The following is a 27,830-nucleotide window of genomic DNA, read 5'->3' as shown; positions in this document are numbered from 1 at the left end:
GTTGCATGTTTCTGCTGGCCCGTGACGAGTTGATGCGACAAACTCCCCTTTGGGCTGCATCACATTTGGCGACCGGCAGGCCGCGCTAGGCTGCTTGCGGGCTAGCCTCAGGTGGCAGCCATGGGCAACAGCCTGAACCGGGCCTGGACGGGACGCTGAAGCCGCTGGGGAGCAGCAAATTGCAGCGGCTGGGGCGCTGCAGCTACAGCGGCACGGTCCCCTGGTGGGTCACGTGGTGCGCCGCCGCTGGCCACTGAGAGAGCGGCTGCAGGTCGCAGCCGAACTGGGGCGACGTCGACGTACAGCTCAGGTACCGCTACCTGCCGCCTCCAGCTGCTGCTCGCCGTATTTCGCACTTTGGGGTGCATCGCAGGCGTCTCTGCGGCAAAAGGCGGACTTGCTGCCAGCGCATCCATGCATGCGTCATCTCCTCCTCCGATTGGCCCAAGATGCTGCAGGTAATTAAGTATGGCCAATGTCCCTCGTAATGTAAGGTAAGCAGATGATGTCTCCTGTGCATGTGCCCGTCAAGATGCTGGATGTACGGTATCGCTGTAGCTGTACCTCACCGATACGTCAGATCGTCTCCGGGACCTTGATTCGCCGGAATGTGAACAAGTCGCAGCCCATGTGACGACGACTCAACCCCCATGACTGGCAGCGATTTGGTACCCAACGGGGGCCTCTTCGAGTACGTGGCGGTGTTTGACTTTGCCAGTGATGATAACGTACGTCATCTAGGTATGTAATCGTGGACGAAACACACCTTCATGTCCTATTGTGATTCATACTTACCCAGCCTTCTACTAAGCTACCTTGGCCCACAAATGCAGCGTCGTCTGATTAGTTCACACTCTAGGGTAGGCAATCCTCTTTTTTCGCACGCTTATACGCCAGAGTACCAAACAACACCCACACGAAAGGGAGAGGAAACACAAACTTATCACTACTTGAAAGCAACATTATATAGAGATCGCCATCTCAATCTCTTAGGTAAAGGGCTACCTACATCGCTTGGCTTCGTTCTCACGCTAAGGTAGCTGTGGAACTTTCTTGTCATACATAAGAGCCCTCCCCGTCATGAATCTCATTATCATTACGGCCCAACTCAGCCAATCGTTCTCTTCGATAGAGCACCCTCTCCCTCACTGCTCATCTATCTCTGGGCTATGACTCTCTTTGCGCCGGATGCCCTAGATCCGAAGTTGTGCAGTCGTTCGCCGATCAGGTATGCCTCATCCCTAACGCCCGCCGCCCACCGGTTCGTCACCTTGACGAGACCGATTGCGTGTTTGGCAAGCATGGCCGCAAACGCTGCTGCGGGATACGACTGCCTGTAAATCACCGCCAGCCTCACCGCCTCGGCCGCATCCTCTCCCGAGGAGCCTCCAGCAAGGCCGCCGTGCCTGATCACGAATCCTGCCACCATGGGCGGTCCGAAGACGGCCACACAGAAAGCCAGCAAGCCTGGGACCACAAAGGCCCGCGTGAGGAGACGCACGTCTGGTCGCAGCCACCCGCGGCGCATGATGGATCGGACTGCCCTGGCGGCGCGGCTGTCTGGGAACAGCGACGTGATCAACTGGCTTCCCAGCTTCAGATAGAGCAGTCCCAGGACCCATGACTGAATGACGCGCACCGTGTGGCGTTCCACGGCCTCGCCCCCCAGAGTCGAGATCGCCTTTGGAGGATACATGTATGTGTGAAGTGGGATGGTGACATAGAGCTCCATCAGCGTCGACGTAAGCAGCGGGAACACAATCACCAGGATAAAGTACGCATAGGAGATCTTGGCCAGTCGGACGCCCATGGCGCTGCCCCGTCTCCAGGCCCTGCCGTCAGCCACGTCACGGCGTGTTTGCCGCACCCACTTCCGAACCGTCTTCCGTATCATGGGGTAGTGGAATGCAAAGTAGGCAGCCGAGCCGAGTAGGTAGACTCCGATGCTAAAGGCGTAGATGTCATTCGTCCTGACGTAGCTCGGTATGAGCAGTTTGAAGATTCGCCTGCCGAGGATCAGGGGGATGATGGTGAACCCCACGCCGGTAACCGAGGCAAACAGCCAGATGAAGAAGATGAACAGGAGCACTCTTGCGCGGAAGTAGGGAGGTACGTAGACCATCAGATACTGGTTCGTAGAATAGATGTCGTCGTCCGAGCGGCCGTCCTTTCGGTGGTTGCGCTCGCTCACGGTCAGGAACACCCGCTGTCCCTTGGGGATCTTGATCCTGTCGGACGCAGGGGCCCGGACAAACTGGCCGTCCTTAGCGAGCTGCTGGGACTCGACGAGCCGAGCTTTTCTGCGGCGCAGCTCTCTTCTTTGCTCCGAGTTCATGACCGTGTTTGGCTTCAGGTCGCCACCTTCGAAAGTATCCCGCCAGGTCTTTGGCAGCACCTCGTCTCCTTCTCCGAGCTCGAGCAGGTACGGTGACTTCAAAAGCCTGGTATCCTCAGCGCCGGGGCGTAGACGCAAGGTCCCCTCCTCGTCAATCTTTCTCTCTCCAAAGAGGAAGTACGTGAGCCTCAGACCCCGCGCGCACTTGCGGAACCACCACGTGTACATGGTGTGCAGCGCGTCGCTGGGCCTGAAGAACTTGACCACAAGCGGCATGAGGAAGTTGTAAAAGAGGAGGTCGATGGGGAATTCCAGGACCGGCTCGTTCGACGAGTAGTGGATGGGGAGCACACCTGGCATGGCAAACGACAAACCCCAAACGACGCCGCCGAGACACACAATGACAAGAGCTCCATAAACGAACGCAGAGAATAGAATCTTCCTCAGCTGCGTCGTGAGGTTTCTCTCGAGCACGTCGCGGACGGGGTGGAATTCGGGATCGTCAGGGTCTCGGATGAAGTCTGTCAGAGTATCGAGTGTCAGAAGCTTGGTATATATAGTACGGGCACTTCGAGCGAAAGGGGTAGCAGTAACTTACACAAGACACCTGGCCGCATAATCTTCCGGCACATGGAAACGAAGAGGGCAAAGTGGAACATGTAGCCGGTGCCAACGAACCAGTGGACAAACACCGATGTCAACGGATACTTGCAGGTGAACATGATCCGGCCCGTCAGCGTGGCGTCCTCGAAAAGCGGCAGGAGGGCTACGTCGAGAAGCAGGCCGCAGTAGAGAGGGAAGACGAGCATCTCAATGCTGATGATGAGAATCACCTTGATGATTCCGCTGGCTTGCTGGAGAAAATCAATGACACCCGCCTCCCAAGCATGAATCGTCGTGCTTCTCGAGAATGGGCTGCCCTTTTTCAGATACAGAGCACCAATCATAAAGACGGTGGCGTAGCCGGCGAGGATCGCCCAGAACCTGTCCAGACTCGACCAGTGTGTCAACTGCGGATCGGCAGCCGGCCACTTTTCAGGCATGCTCAGGTCAATCACCCACAGGTTGGGTTTCGTAGCCAAGAGCGCAAACTTTCGAATCATCTCATCCAATGTCGTGAAGCTCGTGTACACAATATTGCCAAAGCCCATGGCACGAGCAGCAGTGAGGCTGTCGCCGATGTTGGAAAATACCGACAGGATGTTGCCCTTGACCGTGTTAAGCGCCTCGTGGCTGACTGCGGAAAAGTTGTGGATCTCCATGGTCGTCATGGGGAAGAACTCGAGGAAGAGGGACCTGGATAGTCTGCTGCCAGCGCCCGTCCAGAGGGCCCAAGATATCTTCCTGGCCGAGACGATGTGAGCCTTGGCAGAGCCCCCGACAACGGACGCAAACATGTCAACAACGTTCAGCCCGCACCAGGAGCTCAGTCCGCCGACCAGGAAGGTGACGTCTTGCAGCAGCTTGGAAAACTCGAAGAGCATGCGCACAACCCGTGTAGGGCTCGCGAGAAGCCACACGGAGACACGGCCAATGTTGTAGGGGAGGAAGATGCAGGCGAAGATGGTTACGGCAACAATGATGGCGCAGAAGATGGCATTCTGGAAGAGACCCGCGATGGGACCACGCATGCCAATCAACTCCATGACCCCTTCGAAGTCTTCCAGGTCGTCGATCGCCTCGGCGTCGAATGCCGCTGCGTTGCCGTCAGCAGCAACGCCGTCTGCATCTTCACCGTTGGCTTCGTCTGGAACGTCGACCCAGCCATCGTCCACGGCGGCGTCTTGTCCAACACCAGCCGCTCGTTGGGCAGCATCCCCGTCAGCGGCTACGGCTGCCTCTGGGGCTGCAACAGGGCCGCCTCTGGCAGCTGGTTCGTTCAAGTTTCCCCACATGAAATCAGCAACTCTATTAATGAGACCAGCGGCTGGGGCATCATGGTCGTTGATGGCGGCTTCTTCGGCGGCGTCGTTGATTTGAGCTGGTCGACCGTCGAATTCGGCATCCGCGGCTGGATGGCGGTGATAGACGTCCAAATCAGGAGGATGGCGCGGGAACGCTTCCGGCTCGGGGTGGCGCTGGTAGACTTCTGGCTGGGGGTGACGCTGGTAGACTTCTGGCTCAGGGTAACGCCGGTAGGTGTCCCTGTCTGGAAGGCGTCTGTAGTTTTCCCTATTCAAGTGGCTGTCCTCATCGTGGTCATCGGGCTGGCTTGACGCCTGATCATGCTCGGGCTGCTCTTGGTCAAAGGGGAGGTTTCCATCTTGGGCATCCGAGGGCAGCAAGTCAAAGGACCATGAGTTATCCGCTAATGGGTTGGCAGGCTGTTGCTCCTGGAACCCGTCGGACATTGAACGAGGCCGTGAGTCAATAATGGGGAAAGATTCATCCCAATCATTGGCGACTGAAGGGCCCGAGATGTCGGCATCTGCCGGGGTCGGAGACCAAGCTGGTTCTTTCCCTTTCCAATTGGGAGGGGATTGGAGCGTCTCATGATCTGAGTCGACGTCGTGCTCGTAGTGGCCTTCCTCGTCCGCGACAAGTTCGCTTGCAGCCTCATCGGCAGCAGCACGTTCGGCATTATCCACGGTTGAGCGCCGAGTGACCTCCACCCAGTACTTGAGCTTCTCTTGCAGGCCTTCCTCCTCCATGATTCGCAATATTTCTGAAAAGTCGCCGTTTGCGCGGCGGTAGATGCGCAGATAGTCCTCGACGGTGGCTCGTTCTTCCGCAACTTCTCCGTCATCGGCACCCTCTTGTGCGTGCGAATTGAGTTGATCGTTCTGCATGGACGTGGTACTGGACGTGGGAAAAGGGTCGTGATCGTGGTCGTGATCGAGCATCGACTGATTCGAAGAGCCCGGAGTCAATGAGTCCTCGGGGCCGACCATTACAGCCGGAATCGCTCGCCAGGCGTGTTCGTCCATCACATCGTTGTCCTCCAGAGTCTCATCGTCCGAGCCTGCGGCCTCGGGATTTGGCGGCAGGGGTTGTGGTTGAGCAGCATCCGGCTGCGGCGGCGGCGGCGGTGGTGGCATCGGAAACTCATTTTCAGGAGCGGCAAAGGCAGCCCGCATGTTGATTTCGGGCTGCTGCTGAACAACATAGTCTCTAACTAGGATGATGAGAATGAAGGAGATGATGACCAACACCGTTATAACCTGCCCTTCCAGCACGGATACGATAGCCCGGTTCAGGTTGGCACTTCGAGTGAGATTGCCAATGAATGCCACATTGCCGAGAAGAGTCGAGGTGATGGTGGATTGACCGGCGTGGCTTGGTGCGGCAGATGCGTTGGCAACCTGTTCCAGATCACCATCCGAGGCGAGCAAGGGAGAAGTGAAGGAACCAAGAAAGAACCGCACGAGATAATCGGAAACGTCCTTGCCTTGGAGGTGGCCGACGACGGCTTCGACTTCAGCCACCGATGTTGTGGTGGCATTCAGCAGAGGGCTGGCGGGACAGGTACCGATGGCTAGGATTGACTCGGGAATGGCAGACAATGTGTTGTTCGTCTCGTGTATTCGCGCCATGATGGAGCCGGTAGCCAGGCCCTCGTCACTGATCCGGAACATGAACGACCAGAAGGCTCTCATAAAGTAGGGCAGCCAAAATGCCCAGACGCTGATGGCGACAGCCGCCCGCAGCCACACCAGCAGGTTGCGTAGCAGGTACTTGGCCATGTGCTGGACGAAGATGTGCACGGGGAGCGACTGCGGCATGTCCGGCGAGTACAGCTTGGTGAATCGAAAAGGCGTCTTGCACAGCTCGCAGTACTTTTTCTGCGAGTGCGAGAGCCACTCCATCAGGCAATCCTGGTGAACGTACTTGATGCTGCCGCTGCATTTGCACGGGTAGAAGAGCGGCTCAGCCTGCGAGCCCTCTCCACGACATATACGGCATATCGAAATGCCCGGTTCGTTCGCGGCGGCACCGCCATCGTCGTGCCGGGTCGAATCTCGATGTTGGGCCGCGGGCCCGGCGTCGGAGGCGGCCTCCATGGTTGATGCCGGAGGTTGCGAGGAGTGATGAGAGGGCGAGGAGAGAACAGAATGAACAGGAAGGAGAATATGCCCGCAGCGGGGGAGCTATCGAAGGAGGGACGTCGGCGACACCATCAGTCGAGAGAGTGCGCCTTGCGTCGTCGGGCAGGTAAAGAAGCTTGACGCTGTGGAAAGTGTCCGCCCCTCTCTATCGTGAAACTGGGCTTGGTGCGGACGGGACGAGGATTTGGTGTTGCAGGTCGGAAGCTGTCGAAAGGCCAATGCGCGTACGAGTCGCAACGCTTTGACCAACAGTCTGCAAAGGGGGCAAATGAGAACGGTAATGAATGGAAGGCGGAGTTGGTGCACGAGGCAGAAGAAAATGATGGGAAACGAAGTTGAGCTGCAAGTTGTTGAGCGGGCTTCGGAGAAACTAGCGGGAGTGAAGCGTGGCCATCGATTGCAGGTACTGTGGCGGGAGCGATAAGGCGGGTGCGGGTACTAATCGATACCGTGGCGGTGGCGGGAGAGATGCGCGGCTGCGCTTGTACTGCAGAAGTAGAGTCGAGAAAGCGACCACTCCTCGTTAGAGACGCAGGTATTCGCCATATTACTGTCCCAAGCTATTAAATCAAGCTAATGAGGAAGAATGGCTTGTTCTGTGTTGAAGATGGCGTGGCCAAGAAAAGGATACCTAAGGTATAAACGAGATACGCTGGCGGATGAGAGTAGAAGTTTGTTAGGGTAGACACTGTATCTACTACCTTGGGTTACGTTGGTGTAAGTACGGGAAGTGTAAGATATGTTCGATAAATGCTTGAAAATACTAGTAGCTCAGTATGGGGAATAGTTGAAAGATATCAAGAATTCGTTCCGTTACAAAAGAGTCTCTGAAAGTGTTGATGCCTTGTGGTGCCACCCGTAACCAGCAATTGTCAAGGTGGCACAGCGTGAGACCGCCAGTTGCCACATCGGGCCCAATGTTGTCATTACATCAGTGGTGCTTTGTGCACGTCCAACATTGAGCTCTGGAGTATCCAAGCTGCATTGCCCTTGATTGCAGAGGCAAGTGAATGGAGTCCATGTCTCGATTGGTGTGAGACTGCTCAGCTCCTGGATAATGCATGTCTATTCTTGGGGTCGTCCCGGCCATCAACCGCCATCCCATGCAAGGGACTGGCAAGATATCACCCACAGATACATGCATGGAGGCTTCTCTCAACTTCATCTACACTTCATCTCTGTAGTCCATCCACTGCATCAACTTGGTCCATCAGTCTCGTCATCTTGCTTATCTTCTCCTTCAGCTACCAACTCGATCTCGTCCCGGGTGGCAACCCATTCGCTCCGGTGATGGCGGATCTACGGCCTAGCGGCCAATAGCGGCCCTCTCGCACGTCTCCAAAGCATGCGAGGCTTCCCGATCGTCGATGTCGACGGCAGCCAAAAACAAGCTTGTGGGCAGCGCCATGACGTGTTCGGGTGCGAGGACGAGGGCAAAGACGATCGATGTGGATGGTGTTTGCGTGTTGTCTTGTGTATCGTAAATTCACAGCTTGGTCTCCCGATGCAATCACAGCCTCTCTCCAACGCTATATAACGTAAAGCTCGCACCTGGCATAACCAGCTGCCTCCCTAGCTCAATCCAGCTTTGCCCGCGCGCCTCTGACACATACGGGCGCCTTTCCCCCCTGATCTGATGCAACTGCAGGGCTCCAGCACGTCCGTTTCGCGTCATCGCTGAAACATCGTCAGTCTTGCTCTGCGATCCTCAATCTCACCAAATTCCCCTCCAGCTTCCCAGGTTCAGCTTCCCTGGTGGGTCCCGGCCGCGGAACTCGAAACAGCCCCGCGGTACCATGAAGTACCTGCACCGCGACGTTTGGGGCCGCGAGACCCTGCCGCTACTTTACGAGGCCCCCCCATCCACTGAAATGCTGCCCGCTAGGCTGCATCACCAGTCCACTAGAAATATGGTAGGTACTCGCTAGCCTTGCGCCTATGATCTGTTTTCTTCCTCCTCTGCCTCATCTTCACTTTCTCTTGGTCTTCCACTTTTCTCCTTCGATTCTCTCGCCCCTCTTCACCATCGTCTCTTCGCCTCTTCTTCTTCTCCTTCTTCTTCTTTCTGACTATTGACTCCTTGTTCCTACAGTTCGACTTTGACAGAGCCGGCTTTTCTCTCATGGCCGAGTCCAGCGGCCTGAAGCCGGGCAACGGCTCCTCGCATGTGACCGGCAAGATGAATGGCCAGACGACGGCCAGGAAACCGTCTGCGCCGAGGCAACGTGGCATCTTTGCCTGGGTCTTCGGTGTAGCTGCCAGGTGAGTTGCCGCATCTCGACATGTTTCCCTTTGCCGGCTTCAATTGCTGGCTCTTGCGACGCGGCGATGCGCCTCTTTCCGCCAGCCTGCAGCCTCCCGTGCGCGGGGACAAATCGTGCTGATGACTGCATCTACAGAGTCGTGACATGGGCCATCATTATCACGCTTCTCTTCCGCTGCCCCTCCACGCTCGAGGAGTGCGACGAGAACTCTCCCTTCATCTGCAAGCCGTACTTCCAGGCGAAAGCCGCCGTCGCCCCATACACGCTGCCTTACTACGAGCAATACGCTGCGCCATATGTGGACTTTGCGAGGCCCTACTACGAGACTGTCGACGCCCGCGTCCTCGCGCCAGCGCGCACCTACGCCGTCCAATACGGTGCTCCCTGGGTGGTAAAGGGCCAGCAACAAGCTCGCGCCCAGTGGGAGAAGCACGGCCAGCCCCAGGTAGCCCAGCTGCGAGAGCTGTCGCGGAAGCAGTACGAGCAAACAATTGCTCCCCATTTGGAGCGTGCGGGCGAGGTCCTTGGACCCTACTACGAGATCGGTCGGACCAGTTCTCTTCAACTGTACCACGATGTTCTGCTGCCGACGTATGGCCTGGTGCAGCCCTATGCCCACCAAGGCTACAGGGCCGCCTCGAGCTTCACCACCGGCACCGCGCTGCCCGCTGTTCAGTGGACCTGGGCCAAGGCGAATGCCTTCCTCGACAAGGCAGTCTGGCCGCAGCTCCGGATGCTCTATGTCGAGAACGTAGAGCCCCAACTCGTTCGCATCGGTGAGCGCTTGGAGCGATACAAGAACCGCGCCAGGACCAAGGTGCTCCCTGAAGTGACTCAGTCTACTACGTGAGTACTATCTCAGTTTTTTTTTTTTTTCCCGCCCTCTCAGCTTTTCTGGCCTCGTCTAATAGTAGTATAGGAAACGAAGAACGACGACCGAGCCACCGCGATACTCATCTTTCAGCAAGCCGTCCCCCCAAGGAACGCCAGCGCCGACCACGCCAGCGTCCGAGTCCGATGCCCCCGCCCCGAGCTCCAGCGTTGAGAAGCAGCCGGCGACGGAATCCTACTGGAACCCTGTGCAGCCCCCTGCCCCTGCGGAAAACGAGACGGAGCAAAGGAGAACCGCTCGTGAGATGGTGGCTCAGGACCTCGAGATGTGGCAGAATAAGTTTGCCGCCCAGGCCGACGAAGGCGCTGTCGACATGGAGGACCGGATTGACGAGATCGCGAGCCGCAGGATGGCTGAAGACATTGCCCGCTACGGCAAGCCTCTTGTCAAGAAGCTCCGGGCAACGGTTCAGTCAGAGACTGACCGTCTCAAGGCCAAGATTTCCAGCATTGTTGCCGAGCGCGCCCGCGGTGCGCTCGACGATGCCCAGGAGCAAATCGTTGGCGCTGTCCGAGCTGCCGGTCTGGCTATCAAATCGGCCGCGCAAGGCATTCGAAATTGGCGCGAAGAGTACGACGAGGACTTGCAATCTGAGGTCCTCAAAGCCGCCGATGTGCACTTCGAAATCCTCGACGAGACTAGGAATCTCGCACTGCAGCAACTCGGCATGAAGTGGGCCTGGACCGAGGGAGTCACGTACAAGGACTGGGCAAAGTACCACGAGCTGAAGCAGGCGCTGACGGAGTGGACCGAGGAGCTGAAGCAGCTCATCGTCACCCACCCTACGCTTCTCCGGGCGCAGGATGCTTCTGCACAAATCGAGGATGAGGGCATGACGATTGCGTCGGCTGCTGCCAAGGAGCTGGCTCGCCTCAAGCAAGTGGCTCAGTGGAAGCTGGCGGCGAACGACTCAAGCGACAACTTTGATTCGGAGGCGATGGAAAGGGCAGCAGAGGCTGCACAGAACCCTACTGTGGCCGAGAATGTCAGCGAGTCAGTGACTCAGGATGACGCTGACAATGCTTCGGCGGGAGAATCGTCTGAAGCAGCCGCCGATGGTGAAGTTTCGTCCCCACCGGTCACTGAAGCCGTCCTGGAGGCCGTCCTGGAGGCCGTCTCGGAGGAGGCAGCGGCAACGGAGACCGACGGGGCCGTGCCGCCTTCAGAGGCCGAGTCTGCTGGTGAAGTCAAGGATGACGCCCTTGTTGACGAGCAGTCGTCGAGCGTGGAACCAAGCGGGGCCGACTCCAACGAAGACAACGCCACCTCGGACCTCTTTGAACATGTTGCGGAACAGACTGACATTCACCCTGAGAGCCAGAAGCCACTTGCCGGCCAGACAGACGATGTTCCGGAACCCGCGGTTGATGCCGAGCATAACCAAGAGTCCGCGCCAGTCTTTTCCGAGGAGGCTTCCACAACAAGCAGTGCCACATCGATTGCTACTGAACCCGCCACCGAAGCTGTACTGGAATTCGAGCCTGATGAGACGGCCGAAGCCGAGCTGGAATCCGAGGCTGAAATGCTGGAAGAGGACGACGAGACTCTGTGGCCACAAGACACGGCGACTCGGCACGAAGCCCCTCCCGTCAAGGCATCTTTCCTCGGCGCGGCCGCCCAGGTAGTTCCTGGCCGGCAAATCGTTCTGGACGAGGACGACGAGACCGAGGATGACTACCTCTCCAGCGCGACCAAGGCTGCCGAGGCGGCTTACTCCAGCGCTGTGTCTCTGGCGTCTGATCGCTATTCGAGTGCAGTATCGATCATCTCCGCCCAGATCCATGGCACCCCGACCCCGGCTGTGCAGAACCAGCTCCTCTCCTCAGTCTCGGCCGCTTACGATCAGGCATTGGCTGCGGCGAGTTCGAGGCTCAAGAACGTTGCTGATGCCGCATCGGCGGGCGTCTATGGCACACCGACTCCCGCGCAGGCGGCTCCCACGCAGGCACACTGGAGCAGAGTGGAATCGATTGCTGCAGAGCGTCTGAACGAGGGCAAGCTGTGGGCCGAGCTTCAATATCAGAGCGCCTTGATTGCCCTGGGACTGGCAACGGCCACCCCAACGCCCACCAATGCCGTCGAGAAGTACTACGAACAGGCCAAGTACAACTACTACGCCGGCGTCGGCATGGCGCACGATCGCTACAACAACTTCATCTCTGCTGCTTCGTCTGCATGGTCCTCGCTCACGGCCACGCCGACGCCGACGCCCATGGCGCTGACCGACTCTGCCATGTCAATGGCGTCTGCTGCTGGCCAGGCTGCCGAATCTGTTTACTCTAAGGCGACGGAGAATGTTGCTTCTGCAATCGAAGCTGTGGACGAATCGATCTCCTCTCTGCAAAACGCTGCGACAGAGCACGTTTACAACGCCGGACTGGCCATTGGCGAGACCTGGGGTACCGTCGTGAGCCAGCTGAGCCTGGAGGTCTACGGGCAGCCAACGCCAGCGCTCATCGGGTGGTACGACGGCCTGATGTCGGATGCGCAGGCGGTCGTGGCGACCGCGACCTCGGCCGTCGGAAAGGCTGGTGAGACGGCCTCGGCCGGTGCCGCGAATGAGTACGAAGCCGTGAGCGAGCTGGTGTCGGAGCTGATAGTCGGGCGAGAGCCGCCCTTTACGGAGAGTGTGCTGTCCAGGCTCCAGGCGGCGTATGCCACGGCGACACAGAATGTGGCCAGCCTGGCGAGCGAAGCCAGCGCGGCCGCTGGATCCGTCGGCGAGAAGGTGGGCAGCATGGCGAGCAAAGCAACCGACGCGGCGAAGCATGGCCGAGACGAGTTGTAAGATGACGTGCCATGCGGATGGAGGCGGGGAGCAGTGCTTAGACGATACCCTTTATTGTTTCTATTCTTTCCTTGAGTCGAGATGAAGTTGGATGGTTTCCTTCCGTGTGTATTCATTCCCTCTGCATGAGCCGGACTTTTCCTTTGTTCTGGGGCCGCCAACCAAAAAACGTCGTTTTGTGTATTCTACTGTATGTGTGAGGTGAGGGAGACGGGCCGTGAGCCTGCATTGTACGCTGTATCTAGATGTTTACCAAGAGTCTTGTTATGTGTTCTCTTTACATGTTCACATGCCGTGAAGTGAAAGTCGGTGACAGTCGGTGAAATTCAAGGAAGATGCTATGCTGGTGGAGCAGAAGCATACACAGGGCCCGAGGTGATGTCATTTGAAGACTCCATTGAGCCGAGGCTGCATGATGCCCCCTTGTCCCTTGTTAGCCCTAGACTGGAAGACAAGAGAGTAGTGAGCGTATTGACGAGGCTTCGATAACTGCGCATATCATTGGAGGCCTAATCCCCTGGGAATGGATTCCATATCTGCAAATGCACGAGATGGGAAAGATGTCAGCTGTCATGGAGTCGATGTGTGCCTGCTTTAGTCGCTTTGGTTACATCTATGGCATGTTACTTCGGCAATCTTTAGGCAATGCTTGTGATCGCTTGTTCAACCCCACGCTTTTCGTTGGCTCTGAGGGACCCCCCCAACTTTGACGAGAGGGGGGGCTAGAGGGGTGCATTAGTCTGTGATTTGTCCTAGGGTTGCTGTGATTTATTTCTCTCATTTGGCTCTTTGATTGATTCTTGAGTCAGGGATTGTCGAAATGAAGGAAAGAAAAGAATTGGAGCTGGGAATCAATCGTCCTAGTAATACGACTGGTGCTTGAAAAGAGGCCTGAAAATGGCATTGCGGGGGGGGCAGACGGCGATCTAGATCTTTGCTCCAGACGTGATTGCGGACAGAAAAAGTTGCTTTTCATGTGAGCCCGTGTCTCACATAAAGCCGAGTCGGAAGAGAATTCGCCTGCCATATGAGCAGCCGCCGGTGATCCGAAATGCAGAAGCCGAGACAAACATGACGATGAGTCTGCTTCTTCTTGCTCAACTTGGCGTCACTTGATTCTCAGGCTCTTTTGCTCGGACTCACGACAAGAAGACTTGGACCCGCAGAGGCTACATGCAACTACCTTGTCCAAAAGGCAGTTCGGCTCGGCTGTAAAGAAATCGAGGCGCAAAGTGGATAATAAATACCAGCCCGGTCGTGTCTCACACTCTCTCGTCTCTCCCTCTTCTCGTGCCTTGTTTACTCGTTTCTCCGACGTCTCTCGTGTACATTTGCGTCAATTACTGCTCGATTGCAACAGTATAACCGTAGCTTCTGCTACCATCACAGCTAGCAACGAGAGAAAAACAAGAGAGAAAAAAAAAAAAGAAAAGAAAAGCCGCGACGAATGGAATTCGTAGTCGAGTTCTTCTCTCTTCTTCTCAAGTCCATCCGCTGAAAGAGTCAGGGAAAGCGCGGTATCTATACGCTGCGTCTCTCTCTGTACACTCTCTCTTGGTGGTGACACGGCCCTCGTCTCTGTCCTGCGTGTCATCCATCTCCTCTCTGGGCCTTGAAGCTTTGAGAGTTTGAGAAAATCTCTCTTTTACGCCCATTCACGGGGCGATACGGCCGGTCAATGGTGCTTGGAACGGATTGAGAATCACGATACTTGGCGACAATGGCTGTTCCTCCGGCCTATTCTGGCCATGACAAGGGCGGCATCACCGCGAACCGGACGGAGTCTCTGGATGGGATCCGAATCTCCATGTCCTCGGGCGACTCGAAGCGGAACACGACGCACCGGCAGCTCAAGGCCAGACACATTCAGCTGATTGGCATTGGAGGCACCATCGGCACTGTTCTCTATGTAAGTCCTTTTGACCTCGTATACCAAACACCACGTACATGACACTGATGACGGCTGTTCGTCCATGTAGGTCCAAATCGGAAAGGGCCTGCTCAACGGCGGCCCCGGCAGCCTCTTCATCGCCTTCAGCTTCTGGTGCACCGTCGTGCTGGCCGTGACGCTGTGCATGGCCGAAATGGTCACGTACCTGCCCGTGTCGTCGCCCTTTATCCGCTTCGCGGGCCGCTACGTCGACGAGGCCTTTGGCTTCGCGACGGGCTGGAACTTCTTCGTCTTCGAGGCCGCGCTGGTGCCGTTCGAGGTGACGGCGTGCAACTTCATCATCCAGTACTGGACGGACGCGATCCCCACGGGCGCCCTGATTGCCATTGTCATTGTGCTGTACGCCCTCATCAACGTCCTGGCGGTCAAGTGGTACGGCGAGACCGAGTTCTGGGCCGCCATCGGCAAGGTCGTCCTCATCGTCGGCCTCGTCGTCTTCACCGTCGTCGTCATGCTCGGCGGCAACCCGCAGCGCGACCGCTTCGGCTTCCGCTTCTGGAAGCAGCCGGGCTCCTTTGCGGAGCTGTACTACGAGGGCGACCTCGGCCGCTGGCTGGGCTTCCTGCAGTGCCTCATCCAGGCGGCGTTCACGATTGCCGGGCCGGACTACGTGTCCATGGCGGCGGGCGAGGCCGAGAACCCGCGCGTGGTGATGCCGCGGGCGTACAACGCCGTCTTCTACCGGCTGACGGCCTTTTTCATCCTCGGCTCGCTGTGCGTCGGGATCCTGGTGCCGTACGACGACGCGGAGCTGAAGGCGGCGTTTGCGGACGCCAGGCCGGGGGCTGCCGCCAGCCCGTACGTCGTGGCCATGAACCGCCTGGGCATCAAGGTGCTGCCGCACATTGTCAACGCGGCGGTGCTGACGGCCGCCTTCTCCGCGGGCAACTCGTACGTCTACTGCGCGTCTCGCTCGCTCTACGGGCTCGCGCTGGAGGGCAAAGCCCCCCGGTTCCTGACGCGCTGCACAAAGGCCGGCGTGCCCGTCTTCTGCGTCGGCTTCGTGCTGCTCTTCGCGCTGCTCTCGTTCCTGCAGCTGTCGTCCAACTCGGCCGTCGTGCTCAGCTGGTTCGTGTCGCTGGTGACGGCCTCGCAGCTCATCAATTTCTGCGCCGTCTGCGTCTCGTACCTGTGCTTCCACCGGGCGCTCAAGGCGCAGGGCATCAGTCGCGATTCGCTGCCGTACAAGGCGTGGTTCATGCCGTATGCTGCGTGGTATGCTCTCGCGTGGACGTTTGTGATGGCCTTTGTGGGGGGGTATACGGTGTTTTTGCCGTTGCCTGGGTATTGGAACGTGGCTGACTTTCTCTTTTCGTGAGTTTCCGCTGAGCTGCGTTGTCTGGTGTGAGATGAGGACTGACTCGAGTGGTGTTTAGGTATGCCATGATCTTTGTCTATCCGGTGCTGTACTTTGGGTACAAGTTTGTGAGGAAGACGAAGATTCGGAAGCCTGAGGAGGTGGATCTGGTCAAGGATGTTGCCGAGATTGAAGAGTATCAGAATAACTATATCCCTACTCCGCCAAGGTATGCTTTGCATTTTACTCGTATATCCAATGGTCCCATACATCATGCTGACGACTGTACAGGAACGGATTTGAAAAGATTCTCAACAGCCTCTTTTCCTAGTTTGAAGGGAGTTTAGGCAGTCTAGATAGACATGCTTGGTTGGTGATGGACCAATAAGTACTTGTGTGTATCCTGTTTACATTCTATACAAGTCGCAGAAGACGCTTGCTTGAATCTATAGCTTTTTAAAGTCATACTGATCGTAGCATCCTGCTCACGCAATTGTCATGCTCTGTTCATACCCATCGTCATCCCCCTGAACACGCCTAAAAGCTCACGCCCTCATCCCGGTTCTTGTATCCCTCCCCATTGACAAACTGCTTCTCGGTCCTGACAACCACATCCGGCAGCCCAATGCCCACCCCGAGAAACACAAACAGCGCCCACTTCCACCTAAACGGATTAAACGCGACGCAAAACACAAACCACCAGACCAGCTCGAGATACGTAAAGAAATCAAAGGCCCCCGTCGGGCTGAACCGCTTGAGCGTGCGCGTCATGTCGATCCAGCGCTCCATCCACCAGCGGCTCGGCCTCGTCAGGGGGTCGACGAGGAACATGAGCAGGATGCGCGTGTAGATGCCAATGTGCCAGTTGCCGACGGTGCCAATGGCCTCGACAAACGTCGCGTTGATGGCCGACACGGACGGGTGCGCGGGCGGGAACGTCTGCAGGTACCAGTTGGGCGGGCCGTACGGCTCCTCGAAGCAGTCGTCGGGCAGCATCGCCAGCGACGGCCTCTTGAAGCCCGTGGCCATGACGACAATGTCCGCCTTGACGACCTCCTCGTGCCCAGGGCCGCCCTTGGGAACGCCCCTTGACCGGCGGTTGACCTTGACGCCGCGGCTCGTGAAGCCCTGGATGTCGCCCCTGATCCATTCCGCCCTGCCCTCCCGCAGCTTGTCCATGACGGCCGAGTTCACCATCGGCGTGCCCTCGAAGAGGCCCCTGTCGTGCGTGGGCGCGAGGTCCTCCAGGTCGCGGTAGAAGAACTTGCGCAGCAGGAACTCGGGGATGAAGGAGAAGAGCGTCTCCTGGCCAAAGATGTTGAGGCTGAGCAGCGTGTCGACGAGCATGTTGCGCGGGATGATCCACTTGTCGGAGCGGGCGAGGATGGAGACCTTGGAGGCGCCGGCGGAGAAGGCGAACTCGAGGGCTTCGACGGCGGAGGCGCCCCCGCCGATGATGGCGATGTGCTTGTCTTTTGCGTCTTTTCTGCGAGGCCGTTACTACGCTTTTCCTACATGGTTTTTTTGGTTCTTGCGTGTCATCATGCTGAGGGAGGGGGGCTTACCCAGTCAAGTCGCTAGAGTGGTAAATCTCTCCCTTGAACCTGTCCATGCCCGGGATGTGCGGCATCTTGGGCTCGCCGCACGTCCCGACGGCGACAATCAGCCCGTCGAAGCGGCCGAGCGACGGGTCGTTGTTGACGATCCAGCGCGTCTGGTCGTCCTGCTTGACGCCCTTCACCTTGACGCCGAACTTGGTCTTGCTGTCGAGGCCGTAGCGCTTCCAGAGCTGCTCGACCTGGGAGACGATCTGCTTGCGGTTGGGGTAGCCGCCTTGCCATTGGACCGACGGGTGGAAGCGGTACATGATGGAGTGGATTTGCAGGCCGGAGGTGTCGTTGACTCTCTGCAAATGAGTTAGCAACATTGATGGAAAATGCTATGAGATTGATGTAAATGGAATGGAATTGATGTAAATGGAATGAAACTGATGTAAATGGAATGAAATTGATGCAGCCCGTCACTTACACTCCAGATCCCCCCCAGATTGTCCCTCGACCCAGCCTCAAAAATCGTCACGTCAAAGCCATGCCCAACACAATGCGCCGCCGCCGACACCCCCGTGAGCCCAGCCCCGATGATGCCAATCTTGGGCCTCGTCAGCTCGTCCACCCTCCTGGGCGGTTTAGGTGAGAGAAGCCTGTCGATGACCCATTGCAGCAGCTGGTATATGAAGAGCAGCGGATGAAACAGCGGGTTTGTGAAGCCCGAGGGTTGAGCCATTGTGAGGTTTTTAATCATCAAACTCACAATCCCGACTCAGATTCCGTACGAATTGAGTTTGTGAAACGAAGAGAGATGAGCATTTGGGCATTGTCTGATATCGGCTTTATAGCTCTGGTGTTGTGCCTGGTTTAATGGCTCGTGATGGTGACGTCACGGACGGCAGGATTGAAGCTCCCCACATTGGATGAACTCATCGATCCGCATCTGGAAACGAGGGTTGACGATGATTTTGTTTTGCATGTGATTGCGTCCCAAGGCTCCAAGCTAGCCGAAGGGGAATCAATTCCTGAACAAGAAAAAACCACAAACTCCGACACATTAAACAATGACCTAGCAATCTCACTCTTTTTCAACTCATCTCTCATCTCATCATCTCTTTCATCTTCTCACAGACAAAGCACCACTGAACACAATGGAGAATCCAGGTACATGCTCCTCCACCCTCAATCCTCACCATCATCAGCATTACCGTCTTCACCATCACCGTCACCAGCTAACACGTCCATCAACAGTCCAAGAAATCGCCGCCGTCATCAACGCCCTCACAAAAGGCACCCCCCAGCAGCAGCAAGACACGCTCAACACGTACTTCCTCTCCAACGCATCCTTCGTCCACCCCTTTTGCCGCGTGCCCTCCATCTCGCGCGGCTCCGTCCCCCTCGCCAGAGACCTCGACTCGCGCTGGCTCATCCTGGGCATCTACCGCTGGTACCGCACGCTCAGCCCGAAAATCAGCCTCACCGTCGATTCATCCGGTATGTTCTCTTACCACTCTTGTCACTCCCAAATCTCGTCTGCTGCCCTCTCGATAAGCAATGAGCGGTGTGGCCCTCCTCTTAAAAACAGCAACCTAACCTAGACCTCACTCCCTCAGTCTTCGACCAGCGCAACAACACCCTCTACGTCTCCATCCGCCAAACCTTCTCCATCTGGTTCGTCCCCCTGCACTCCTCCAACGTCAAGCTCCTCTCCGTCCTGCGCCTCGCCCAGGGCTCCTCCTCCGAACCAGGCCAGCTGTCCCCGCCAAAGTACACCACGGCAGACGGTCGGGGCGCCGTCTCGTCCGCGCTCGCGGGGCCCGGGCAGGAGAGGCTGCGGTACTACATCGCCAGCCAGGAAGACCTGTACCAGACAAACGACTTTGTGGCCTTTGTGGTGCCGTACCTGGGGCCGCTGCTGGTGCTTCTGTGGCAGCTTTACAGTACGGCGGTGACGGTGGGTTGCTCGCTTTTGTTCTTACCCTTGTACTATTTCATGAATAGCAGCGGGGTCAAGGTCGCGAGGCGGGCATGATAGATTTGTTTGGTATATCTCGTTTGTTTGTCAGATAGATGTTGAGTCAATCATTGCCTAGATGTTAGGCATCTCACACGCCATCGTGCAGAGCTCCCATTCGCGCTGTCCTGACTTGCCGCTACCTTTCCATGCGACCTGATGCTATCCATCCGTCCGTTGCCGCTGCCAAATCACAAGAGGGTATATTCCCAACCGCTGCCGAATGCAAACACGGTTCACATCCATGATCCTTGCGCGCTAAACACCCTGTGGAATCCTTCCAAACTCCGATACATGGCAACCAGAAAACGCCAGAAAATGCAAGCAATGCTCCCTTCCCTCTGGTATCTTGGCCGTCGTTGCCGCCCTCACACCTGGACCATGTCTTGTTCTCTTCGCCGGGGTCGCGCATGAATCTGCCGAAACTCGTAGACACACTCGAAGCCACCCCAGATGATAAAGGTGAATCTCCATACGCTGTGTAATCTCGCCAGTCAGCCAATTTCCACCAGACAAGGGCCACCTAGATATCGGGGAACCCAAAAAACTCACACAACAGCAGTGAGCAGCCAGACGGCAATGGCCATCATGCGGACCTGCGAAAAGCCCTCCCTGCTGATGACGTCCGTCTGGCCCGCCGCGGCCGTGACCTGGGGCGCCGAGTCGCTGTCGAGCGCGGCGAAGCCGTCGGCGGCGTACGAGTAGCGCGAGAAGATGACCATGACGATGCCGCCGAGGGAGACGGCGAGGGAGAAGAGGTCGTGCAGCAGGGCGCGGGCGGGGGAGAGCTGCTGGAAGCCGAGGGCGCGGTCGATGTTGGCGACGACGATCCACGAGTCGTTGAGGATGGCGATGGCGGACTGCGGGGCACATCAGATCTTGTTATCTCGGTGATGCCCGGCAGAGGAGGACGCGCACGATCATGGGTAGGGGATAGGGAAGAGAGGGTTAGAAGCGAGAGACTCACACCGACGAGGCCGGCGGCGATAGCGCCGCCCTTGTCGGGCCACTGGTTGATGATGAAGGCGAGGATCACCAGCGTCGTCACGCTCGTCATCCAGGCGGCTGTGCGGGCCACCATCTGGACGACGCCGTAGAAGCTGGGGCAGCAGCTTCGCGCCATGGCCGTGTGGTGTGTGTGTGTGTGTTGTTGTTGTATGCCGGAGTTGTTACGAAGAGAACGAGAAGACGAGAGCTGAAGACAATAGAGGTCGACGCTGACGAGAATCACATGGATGGATATGGCAAAGCAGTAGAGCGGACAGCAACAGCAAAGCTCAGGGAAGAATAGGAAGAAGAGGGATACGGAAGAAGAAGAAGAAGAAGAAGAAGAAGCAGCAGCAGCAGCAGCAGTAGCAGGAAACAAGGCTAAGCTGCCGTCGCACGGCTACACAGAATCGAGGCTGAACGATGACAATCGCAAAGAGCAGCAGAAACCAGAGCTGGGAAACAAAAAGAACCAAAAGATCAAGGCATCCAAAGTGGTCGCAGTGAAGAGCACAAGAGCAAGGATCGAGAGACTTGGCGTGACGGGCAGCTCGAAATTCAGCTGCCAAGTGCGAAACTGGTGGGCAGCTCGCTTTCCCACGTGCGATGCGGAGCTTCTTGCTGGCGTGGGTGGGTGAATGCGAGGGAGAGGCAGAAAGAGAATAATCACTGGCATAAGCGGAGACCGACGTGCAGGGGGAGGTGGGAAGGTTGGTGGTTCTGTCAGTGCGTGGGTTGAGGGTAATATTGGTGATGGTGAGATTTGGCGGGTTGCTGGATTTGGTGGTGGTGGTGATGGTGGGATTCTGAGCACAAAGTGAGGGGATGCGGCGGGTTGCTTGCATTGGTGCGAGATACGGTACATAGAAAGCAGAGCTATCGGGTCGCGAACAATGATATCCAATGGAGTTTGCAGTCCAGAAGGATCTGGCGCGGCTGGCTGGCGGCAGCTGTTGGAGATTCTGGGGGAGAAACGGGAGGGATCTGGGCCAGTTGACTTTGCTTGGGCGGCAACCCGGAGTGACGAGGTGTGATTTGCTGCCCGTCTCTCCCTCTAGACTGTCATTTCTTAGGATACCTTGGGGTGATCACCGACAGGGATGGGCGGATAGATGGTACGAGTTGGATAAGCAAGCCTCATCTGATCGGAGTCGATTGTTGTGTACAGAGTTGCACAGAACACAAGGAGATGCAGGGACTCGCACGACCCAGCCAAGAATCTTCGGCAGATGGAAACAAAAGGCTTGTTGATTTCCAGGCCTTCAAAACACCGTTCCATCACATACTCATAAACGCACTGACGAGCAGAACAAACAACAAAACACAAGGGCTGGGTAAATAGCCGCTGTGTGAGTTCGACAGGGATCTGAATAGAATAACCGCTGGAGCCCAAGCAACTCATGCACATGCGGCCAGAATTCCCCGCCATTCGACTGGGCCGATGCCAGGGTTGCTGGCCTGGATGCTGCATCTCATCTTGCGCACGGATGCTCCAATACACACCAGCTTTTGAGTGTTGCCGGTTCGGCCGCTGCGGATAATTGCAGGCGATCTCGGGGCGGGTTTGGTGCTCGTTTCTGGGGATGCCGAGGGTTCAGAGTTTGTGTGCTCCTGGCCGATGACCTGCGGATGGTGACTGATCTGGGCTGCTGTGTCGAGTGGTACCATCGCCGTAGGACTGTGATGGCGTTGAGGATAACATCCTCCTCTCATGCTACCCTCATATAGCCATCAACACGGCAACACCAGCTTCACCTTTTCGCTTCACACACATCACACGCATCACATCATCATACACAACAACACAACACACACACACACACACACACACACACACGGCCAATCTCGATCGACAAGCTCCATCTGCCGCAGTTCCGGGCGTCGGGCCGCCAGGAACCGTCTCGTCTAGCGCTGTGGAAACTCGAGTCAAAATTGGCTTGCCGGTGCTGCCCTACTAGATGCTCAGTTGACGAGCCACTAGGACATGTGGAAAGTATACCGTGCTATTTGGCTGATGGGATTGACTTTGTACGGAGGCTGTGGCTTAATTTCGACGTCGAGAAGGACGTGCAAGTTGGAAGAGGAACGGCTTGAGATTATACGTAGGTAAATGCGAGGTATCAATTGGACAGAGCTTGAACAGGGGACTGCAAGCTCAAGAGGGCTTCTCTTTATAATCTGTTCGTAATGTAGGTATGTGCTTGTTAGTCTTTCGCATGTATTCAATATTTGGAAGAATTTCACTGATGACCTTGTAACGCGGGTGCATCTGGACACATGAAGCTTAATGCCCGCTTAAATCTTCATCGAGGTTTCTGAAGAATGAAGCCACTAGACTGCAGATTGAGCCTCTACAGCTCCATGGCACACATCCGCACACCACTCATAAGAGGCGGGGCCTCTGAGAAGGAGAAGCCTTAGGTTATCAGAACCGTAAAAGAACAGTGATGTAGATGAACAAAGAAGCATCAACGGCAAATGAATCCATTCCCATGACACTCGAGAAAACTCCCTCGCCTCCGTTGGATCAAGCCTTCATTAGCCTCAAGCCTCACCCACCTGGCCGCAACCACATCATAGATAGCCTCAACACCATCTCCCAATGTGTCCAACATCAACCCGACCTGGCTCACGGCTTCTCACAGCCAGACCCTTATCTGCTCTCCCCTTGGCCCTAGTCCCAGTGAGCTCCCCATAATGCCGCTATCGATCAATTCACTCTGGTGATGTGGATCGGGCAAGCCCAATGCCCAAATGAGCATCGATGTGAACAATTCAAGCCAGCTGCCCCAAACAGCTGCCTGGAGCCATAAAGTGATATCGACTGTTTCCTTGTCCCAGTGTCGTTTTCTTTTCCTTCAACATCACACGTCTGAAGACCGAAGGGAGCTTTTTTCGAGACCTCTCAGCTTCGTCCATCAAACGCATCATTTCAGAGAAGCCAAGCTCGTCGATAGACGTTCAGCTAACTTTGAACTGAACAAACATCATCGCTATTCATACTTCGTCTTTCATCTCCAAGACGCAACCTCCACGCAGCCATCTCTTCAGACCCAACACCCCCAGCCTCCATCCCGACATCATCTCTATCGCTCATTTGATCCTCTGCATCGTTCGGCCATCGACAATGGGCGACATGTGCTCAGACGACGCCGTTGGATACGGAAGTAACAACAAAGACACGCCAGAGATGGAATATAATTACAAAGCCATCGACCATTCCATTGGGGCACCCAAGGACGGCAGTGTCGAGGCCATCATGAAGCGCTACAGCTGCCGGCCCATGCCCTGCCGCAGCGTGAAGCAGCTGCTGGTCGACTTTCAAAGCCGTGAGTGCCTATCATCACCTTGTTCTTGGTTATCAACCACTCTTCTGAGGATATCAGTACTGACATCAGAAAACAGCCATCGCCTTCAACCTCGTGGCCCTGCTCTTCCTCACGCACCTCATAATGCCCCGATCCCGCGTCTTCACGAGCCCCTACTTCAAGCTCTCGCACTACAACCCCGACACGGGGCTCTACGCCATCGGTCGCCTCGACTTGTGCTTCGTCCTCTTCTTCATCTTCTTCTTCACCGGCATCCGCCATGCCGTCATGGCCTTTGTGCTCACCCCTCTTGCGAAGCGCTGTGGCATCGAGAAGAGGCGCGACAGGGAACGATTCTCCGAGCAGATGTGGAATGTCATCCACTACTCCCTCTTCTGGCCCCTGGGAATCGTACGTCTCCTCTCCATTCATCCCGACAATCAGGCGTTATCAAAACTAACGTGAGCAGTACATCTGGTACACCTCGCCCTACTACCTCAACATGGCCGAGCTCTGGACCAACTGGCCCAGCCGCGAAATCTCGGGCACCATGAAGTTCTACTTTCTCACGCAGTGGGCGTTTTGGGTCCAGCAGCTGCTCATCTCGCTGATCGAGAAGCAGCGCAAGGACCACTGGATGATGATGGTGCACCACCTCATCACCATTGCGCTGGTCGTCGCGTCGTATTCGTATCATTTCACGCGCGTCGGAAACGTGACCATGATCATCATGGACGTCGTCGACATTGTTTTTCCAGTAGGTTGCTAGGATCCCTTGTCTGCCTTATAGAGAAGATGATGCTAAACTCGTTGACTTGCAGCTTGCAAAATGCGCCCGATATCTGGGCTACAACCGCGTCTGCGACTGTCTCTTTGGCCTCTTCGTCGTTGTCTGGCTGGCCTCCCGCCACGTCCTCTTCAGTATGGTCCTCTACAGCGTCTACCACGACGCCCACAACATCCTCCCGCGCGCCTGCTATCGGGGCTCCACGTCCGACCTCCAAGGCCCGCTCCCGCAGCCCGAAGGATGGTCCTGGATGCTCGAGCCGTTCAGCCAGCCACAGGGCATCGTCTGCGTCAACAGCGACATTCTCAACGGCTTCTTTGCCTACCTCGCCGTCCTCGAGGGCCTCATGCTCACCTGGGGCTACTCAATCCTTCAAGTCGCCATCCGCGTCCTCAGAGGCCACAACGCCGACGACGTCCGCAGCGAAGACGAGGAGGAGGAGGAGAAAGAAGAAGATCTCCCGCGTGAGCTGGAGGGCCTGAATCCCGCTGACTACGAGCACTTTGACGTCTGGGGAAACACAATCTACGAGCCCAAGGCTAGCAGCAGTGAGAAGAAGGTTCTTCTGTATGAGCCTGGCAGGGCGGAGGGCGGCGCGGTTAAGGCGTGGGACTGCGGCAGTAGGCTGTCGCTTGTGAGGGGAGGCATCTCGAGCGGTTTGAACCTGACGGGGCAGGGTGAGCATAAGGAGCTTCTGAACCGGGTTGGATGAGGGACGTCGATAAAATTGATGGCCGTTATTGGCATATTTCAGAATGAAGGGTCAGGGAAGGGGGGGTGGGGGGGGTTTTCTCTTGTGGTAAAAGTTTGGTTGAGGCCTTGGTTTGCTGGATTTGATTGAGATTGACGAGCAAAAGATTTGACTGAGGCGATGGATATGGGTTTGCATTTGGTCTTTTGGGGCCTGGGTAAGATACCGTTTGGCTATTGATGCCATTGTTTGATTTTTTGAGACATTGACAGTTTTCTGGTACCAATTTGAGCTGATTCGCACTCATGCTTGGCTGTTGTCTTGACATGATGGTTGCTTGAGTTCCCGTTTCTCTGATACATGTGCATGTCCACAATGAGTGCCCACCTAGTAACCCGCTCTTCATCCACGAGCCCAAGGATATTTCATTTTCTCATCCCAATCTCCGATCGAAACACTGGAGGTTCTTTCCGAACACCCAAGACATCGCCATGACTCTCTCGATCCCTGATGGAGTCCCACGGCTAACCCGCGGAGTCCGTATCAGGGGACCCTTGCTTGACGTCCCAAGCCAAGTATGGGGAAAGCCCACCAATGGCAGGGATAGTGGCCGAAGTGAGCACTCGAAGAGCACATGTCGCAGCAGCTTGATCTTTTTCAACCGATGAGAAAAGTATCTTCTCCGATTTTACTGGTGAATAATCTCCAGATAGGTAATTGATACATTGCCATTGTTATTCTGCAGCAATTCAATCCATTGCAAATTATAGAGTACTTGCATCTCTCCCTCTTACCTTACGCCCATTGTTTACTTCAGACGTCATCAGTCAGCACGGATCCGGCAACCTGTCAGAGCGCTACCCTCCACCCGGGATACCAGCCCGGTACCTGCCTCCATCTTACCCACAGCACCAGTCCCGCCCTGCTGCCACCACTTACAGCGCCCATCCAGCCCTTGACAGCCCAATGCAGCCCGAGGGCTCCGAGTCCCCGCCAAGTCACTCCCAGGTAGCTGCTCAATGGACGCTTTAACGCAATGTTGCTGCCGCTCTTATAATTCCACAACACCACGAACCGCCTCTTCTCTTCTTCCCTCCCCTTCACCCGTGATCTCTCCCGTCAACATCGATATCCCGCTCCCTTCAGCGCCTCAACCACAGCAATGCCTCGGCTCGACGCCGCCCCATTGCTGAGCTCCTCCCAGACCAATGCCTCGCCCAACCCTCGCCGCCGCCAGCATCACCAGCAGCAGCAGCAGCAGCAGCACCAGCACCAGAAGCAGTCTTCCGGCCCTCCCGACATCACCACCACCGACTCCCCCCTCCCGCGCCTCTCGACCGACCGCAAGAAGCGCCGCAAAGCCCGCTCGCTGCTCCGCCGCCTCGCCCGCTTCTCCGCGCGCAACACCTGGGCCATCCCCCTCGCCCTGCTGGCCTCCTTCGGCGCCGCCTACGCCGTCCACCCGGCCGAGTCTAACCCGGTCCACCACTTCATCTTCCTCTCGTACCGCCAGCCGAACCCCCTCGCCCAAGCCCACGACGATCCAACGCTCCCTCCGCACTATGGCAAGGGCCTCTGGGACCTCGCCTTCGTGGCCTTTTACACCGTCGTCCTGTCCTTCTCGCGCGAGTTCCTGATGCAGGAGCTGCTCATCCCGCTCGGCCGCCGCCACGGCATCAAGAGCAGGGGCAAGCAGCAGCGCTTCGCCGAGCAGATGTACACGGCCATCTACTTTAGCCTCATGGGCCCGGCGGGCGTCTACGTCATGAGCCGCAGCCCCGTGTGGTACTTTCACACGCCCGGCATGTACGAGGCGTTTCCGCACCGCTCGCACGAGGCCTGCTTCAAGTTTTATTACCTGTTCCAGGCGGCGTACTGGGCGCAGCAGGGCATCGTCATGCTGCTGGGCTTCGAGAAGCCGCGCAAGGACTACAAGGAGCTGGTGGCGCACCATGTGGTTACGCTGGCCTTGATCGGGCTGAGCTATAGGTTTCACTTTACGCACATGGGCATCGCCGTGTATATCACCCACGATGTCAGCGACGTCTTTCTTGCCGTAAGCTTGCTCCCTCTCCTTCTCTCTACATCATTGAAATCAGCATACGCTAAAAATGCACGCAGCTCTCCAAATCCCTCCACTACATCGACAGCCCCCTCGTCGTCCCCGTCTACGTCTGCAACATCCTCGTCTGGTGCTACCTCCGCCACTACATCAACCTGCGCATCCTCTACTCCGTCCTCACCGAGTTCCGCACCGTGGGGCCCTACGAGCTCGACTGGGAGACGCAGCAGTACAAGTGCTGGATCTCAAACGCAATCACCTTTGTCCTGCTCGCGTCGCTGCAGGCGCTCAACCTCTTTTGGCTCTACTGCCTGCTGCGCAGCATGTACAAGTTTCTCGTCTACAGGATCAAGAAGGACGATCGGTCCGAGTCGAGCGGCGACGACGAGGAGGACGAGGGGCAGGGGCAGGCTGAGCCGCTGGTGCCTACTGGCGTTGAGAAGCCTGCTGATGGGTCGTCATGAGGAAACAGCCCTCGGCGCCTTGGACCCTGTTCTTGGCTCACGTACCGGCGCTCTTTGAGCACGTCTCAAGAACGAGCGAAACACCAACTTGGTGTTTTCGACTCCTTGGATACTCACAATTGTATAACACGGTCCTAATTCCATGGCGAGGCGAAAACGACAGCGGCCTCGGGAGGTTCGGTTTTTACTCGGGCGGAAAGGTTGAGGCTCTGTATATTCAGAGATACCTTGCATATGTCTTTGATGATTGCCTTCATGCCCGAGCTGCCATATCCTTTTGGATATCGGGCGACACACTGCTTGGAAAATGCATACACGTTTTACCTGTATATATCTATACTGTACATTATCACTAGTAATACTTAATTATAGCCATTCGCATTGTACATCACTTCGA

The 27,830-nt window shown here is 56.6% G+C and overlaps 10 protein-coding genes across 10 annotated transcripts; 6 read left to right on the top strand and 4 right to left on the bottom strand.

The window, feature by feature from the left end:
• Positions 1–107: 107 nt before the first annotated feature.
• Positions 108–772, bottom strand: CCMA1212_010242 (uncharacterized protein; the record flags this gene model as incomplete). Its single annotated transcript, XM_073707294.1, has 2 exons — positions 108–452; positions 767–772. 2 exons carry the CDS (start codon positions 770–772, stop codon positions 108–110), a joined length of 351 nt encoding a protein of 116 aa, XP_073554252.1.
• Positions 773–1,156: 384 nt separating this feature from the next.
• Positions 1,157–6,436, bottom strand: CCMA1212_010241 (ERAD-associated E3 ubiquitin-protein ligase doa10; the record flags this gene model as incomplete). Its single annotated transcript, XM_073707293.1, has 2 exons — positions 2,943–6,436; positions 1,157–2,856 (listed from the first exon to the last, which is right to left on the bottom strand). The coding sequence occupies exons 1-2, from the start codon at positions 6,334–6,336 to the stop codon at positions 1,157–1,159; spliced, it is 5,094 nt and encodes a 1,697-aa protein (XP_073554253.1). The 5' UTR covers positions 6,337–6,436.
• Positions 6,437–8,503: 2,067 nt separating this feature from the next.
• CCMA1212_010240 (uncharacterized protein) lies at positions 8,504–12,325 on the top strand (the record flags this gene model as incomplete). Its single annotated transcript, XM_073707292.1, has 3 exons — positions 8,504–8,643; positions 8,781–9,491; positions 9,565–12,325. 3 exons carry the CDS (start codon positions 8,504–8,506, stop codon positions 12,323–12,325), a joined length of 3,612 nt encoding a protein of 1,203 aa, XP_073554254.1.
• Positions 12,326–14,045: 1,720 nt separating this feature from the next.
• Positions 14,046–15,904, top strand: CCMA1212_010239 (General amino acid permease AGP2; the record flags this gene model as incomplete). The annotated part of the gene is made up of 4 exons (XM_073707291.1): positions 14,046–14,234; positions 14,305–15,590; positions 15,653–15,802; positions 15,865–15,904. The coding sequence occupies 4 exons, from the start codon at positions 14,046–14,048 to the stop codon at positions 15,902–15,904; spliced, it is 1,665 nt and encodes a 554-aa protein (XP_073554210.1).
• A 206-nt stretch (positions 15,905–16,110) lies between these two features.
• CCMA1212_010238 (putative monooxygenase) lies at positions 16,111–17,856 on the bottom strand (the record flags this gene model as incomplete). The annotated part of the gene is made up of 3 exons (XM_073707290.1): positions 16,111–17,059; positions 17,139–17,479; positions 17,602–17,856. The coding sequence occupies 3 exons, from the start codon at positions 17,854–17,856 to the stop codon at positions 16,111–16,113; spliced, it is 1,545 nt and encodes a 514-aa protein (XP_073554209.1).
• A 415-nt stretch (positions 17,857–18,271) lies between these two features.
• On the top strand, positions 18,272–19,152 carry CCMA1212_010237 (uncharacterized protein; the record flags this gene model as incomplete). The annotated part of the gene is made up of 3 exons (XM_073707289.1): positions 18,272–18,284; positions 18,372–18,614; positions 18,734–19,152. The coding sequence occupies 3 exons, from the start codon at positions 18,272–18,274 to the stop codon at positions 19,150–19,152; spliced, it is 675 nt and encodes a 224-aa protein (XP_073554202.1).
• Positions 19,153–19,502: 350 nt separating this feature from the next.
• CCMA1212_010236 (uncharacterized protein) lies at positions 19,503–20,257 on the bottom strand (the record flags this gene model as incomplete). Its single annotated transcript, XM_073707288.1, has 3 exons — positions 19,503–19,611; positions 19,687–19,994; positions 20,102–20,257. The coding sequence occupies 3 exons, from the start codon at positions 20,255–20,257 to the stop codon at positions 19,503–19,505; spliced, it is 573 nt and encodes a 190-aa protein (XP_073554201.1).
• Positions 20,256–20,759, top strand: CCMA1212_010235 (uncharacterized protein; the record flags this gene model as incomplete). Its single annotated transcript, XM_073707287.1, has 2 exons — positions 20,256–20,261; positions 20,391–20,759. 2 exons carry the CDS (start codon positions 20,256–20,258, stop codon positions 20,757–20,759), a joined length of 375 nt encoding a protein of 124 aa, XP_073554204.1.
• A 1,964-nt stretch (positions 20,760–22,723) lies between these two features.
• CCMA1212_010234 (Sphingosine N-acyltransferase lag1) lies at positions 22,724–24,928 on the top strand (the record flags this gene model as incomplete). Its single annotated transcript, XM_073707286.1, has 5 exons — positions 22,724–22,727; positions 23,268–23,450; positions 23,527–23,840; positions 23,899–24,186; positions 24,251–24,928. 5 exons carry the CDS (start codon positions 22,724–22,726, stop codon positions 24,926–24,928), a joined length of 1,467 nt encoding a protein of 488 aa, XP_073554203.1.
• Positions 24,929–26,069: 1,141 nt separating this feature from the next.
• Positions 26,070–27,433, top strand: CCMA1212_010233 (Sphingosine N-acyltransferase lac1; the record flags this gene model as incomplete). The annotated part of the gene is made up of 2 exons (XM_073707285.1): positions 26,070–26,963; positions 27,029–27,433. The coding sequence occupies 2 exons, from the start codon at positions 26,070–26,072 to the stop codon at positions 27,431–27,433; spliced, it is 1,299 nt and encodes a 432-aa protein (XP_073554206.1).
• Between the last annotated feature and the right edge of the window lie 397 nt (positions 27,434–27,830).

The sequence above is a fragment of the Trichoderma ghanense genome (assembly GCF_004382785.1).
Source record: "Trichoderma ghanense strain CCMA-1212 chromosome Unknown scaffold_23, whole genome shotgun sequence".
Classification (NCBI taxonomy): domain Eukaryota; kingdom Fungi; phylum Ascomycota; class Sordariomycetes; order Hypocreales; family Hypocreaceae; genus Trichoderma; species Trichoderma ghanense.
The sequence above is the reverse complement of the archived record's forward strand: the minus strand, read 5'-3'. Positions and strand labels throughout refer to the sequence as shown.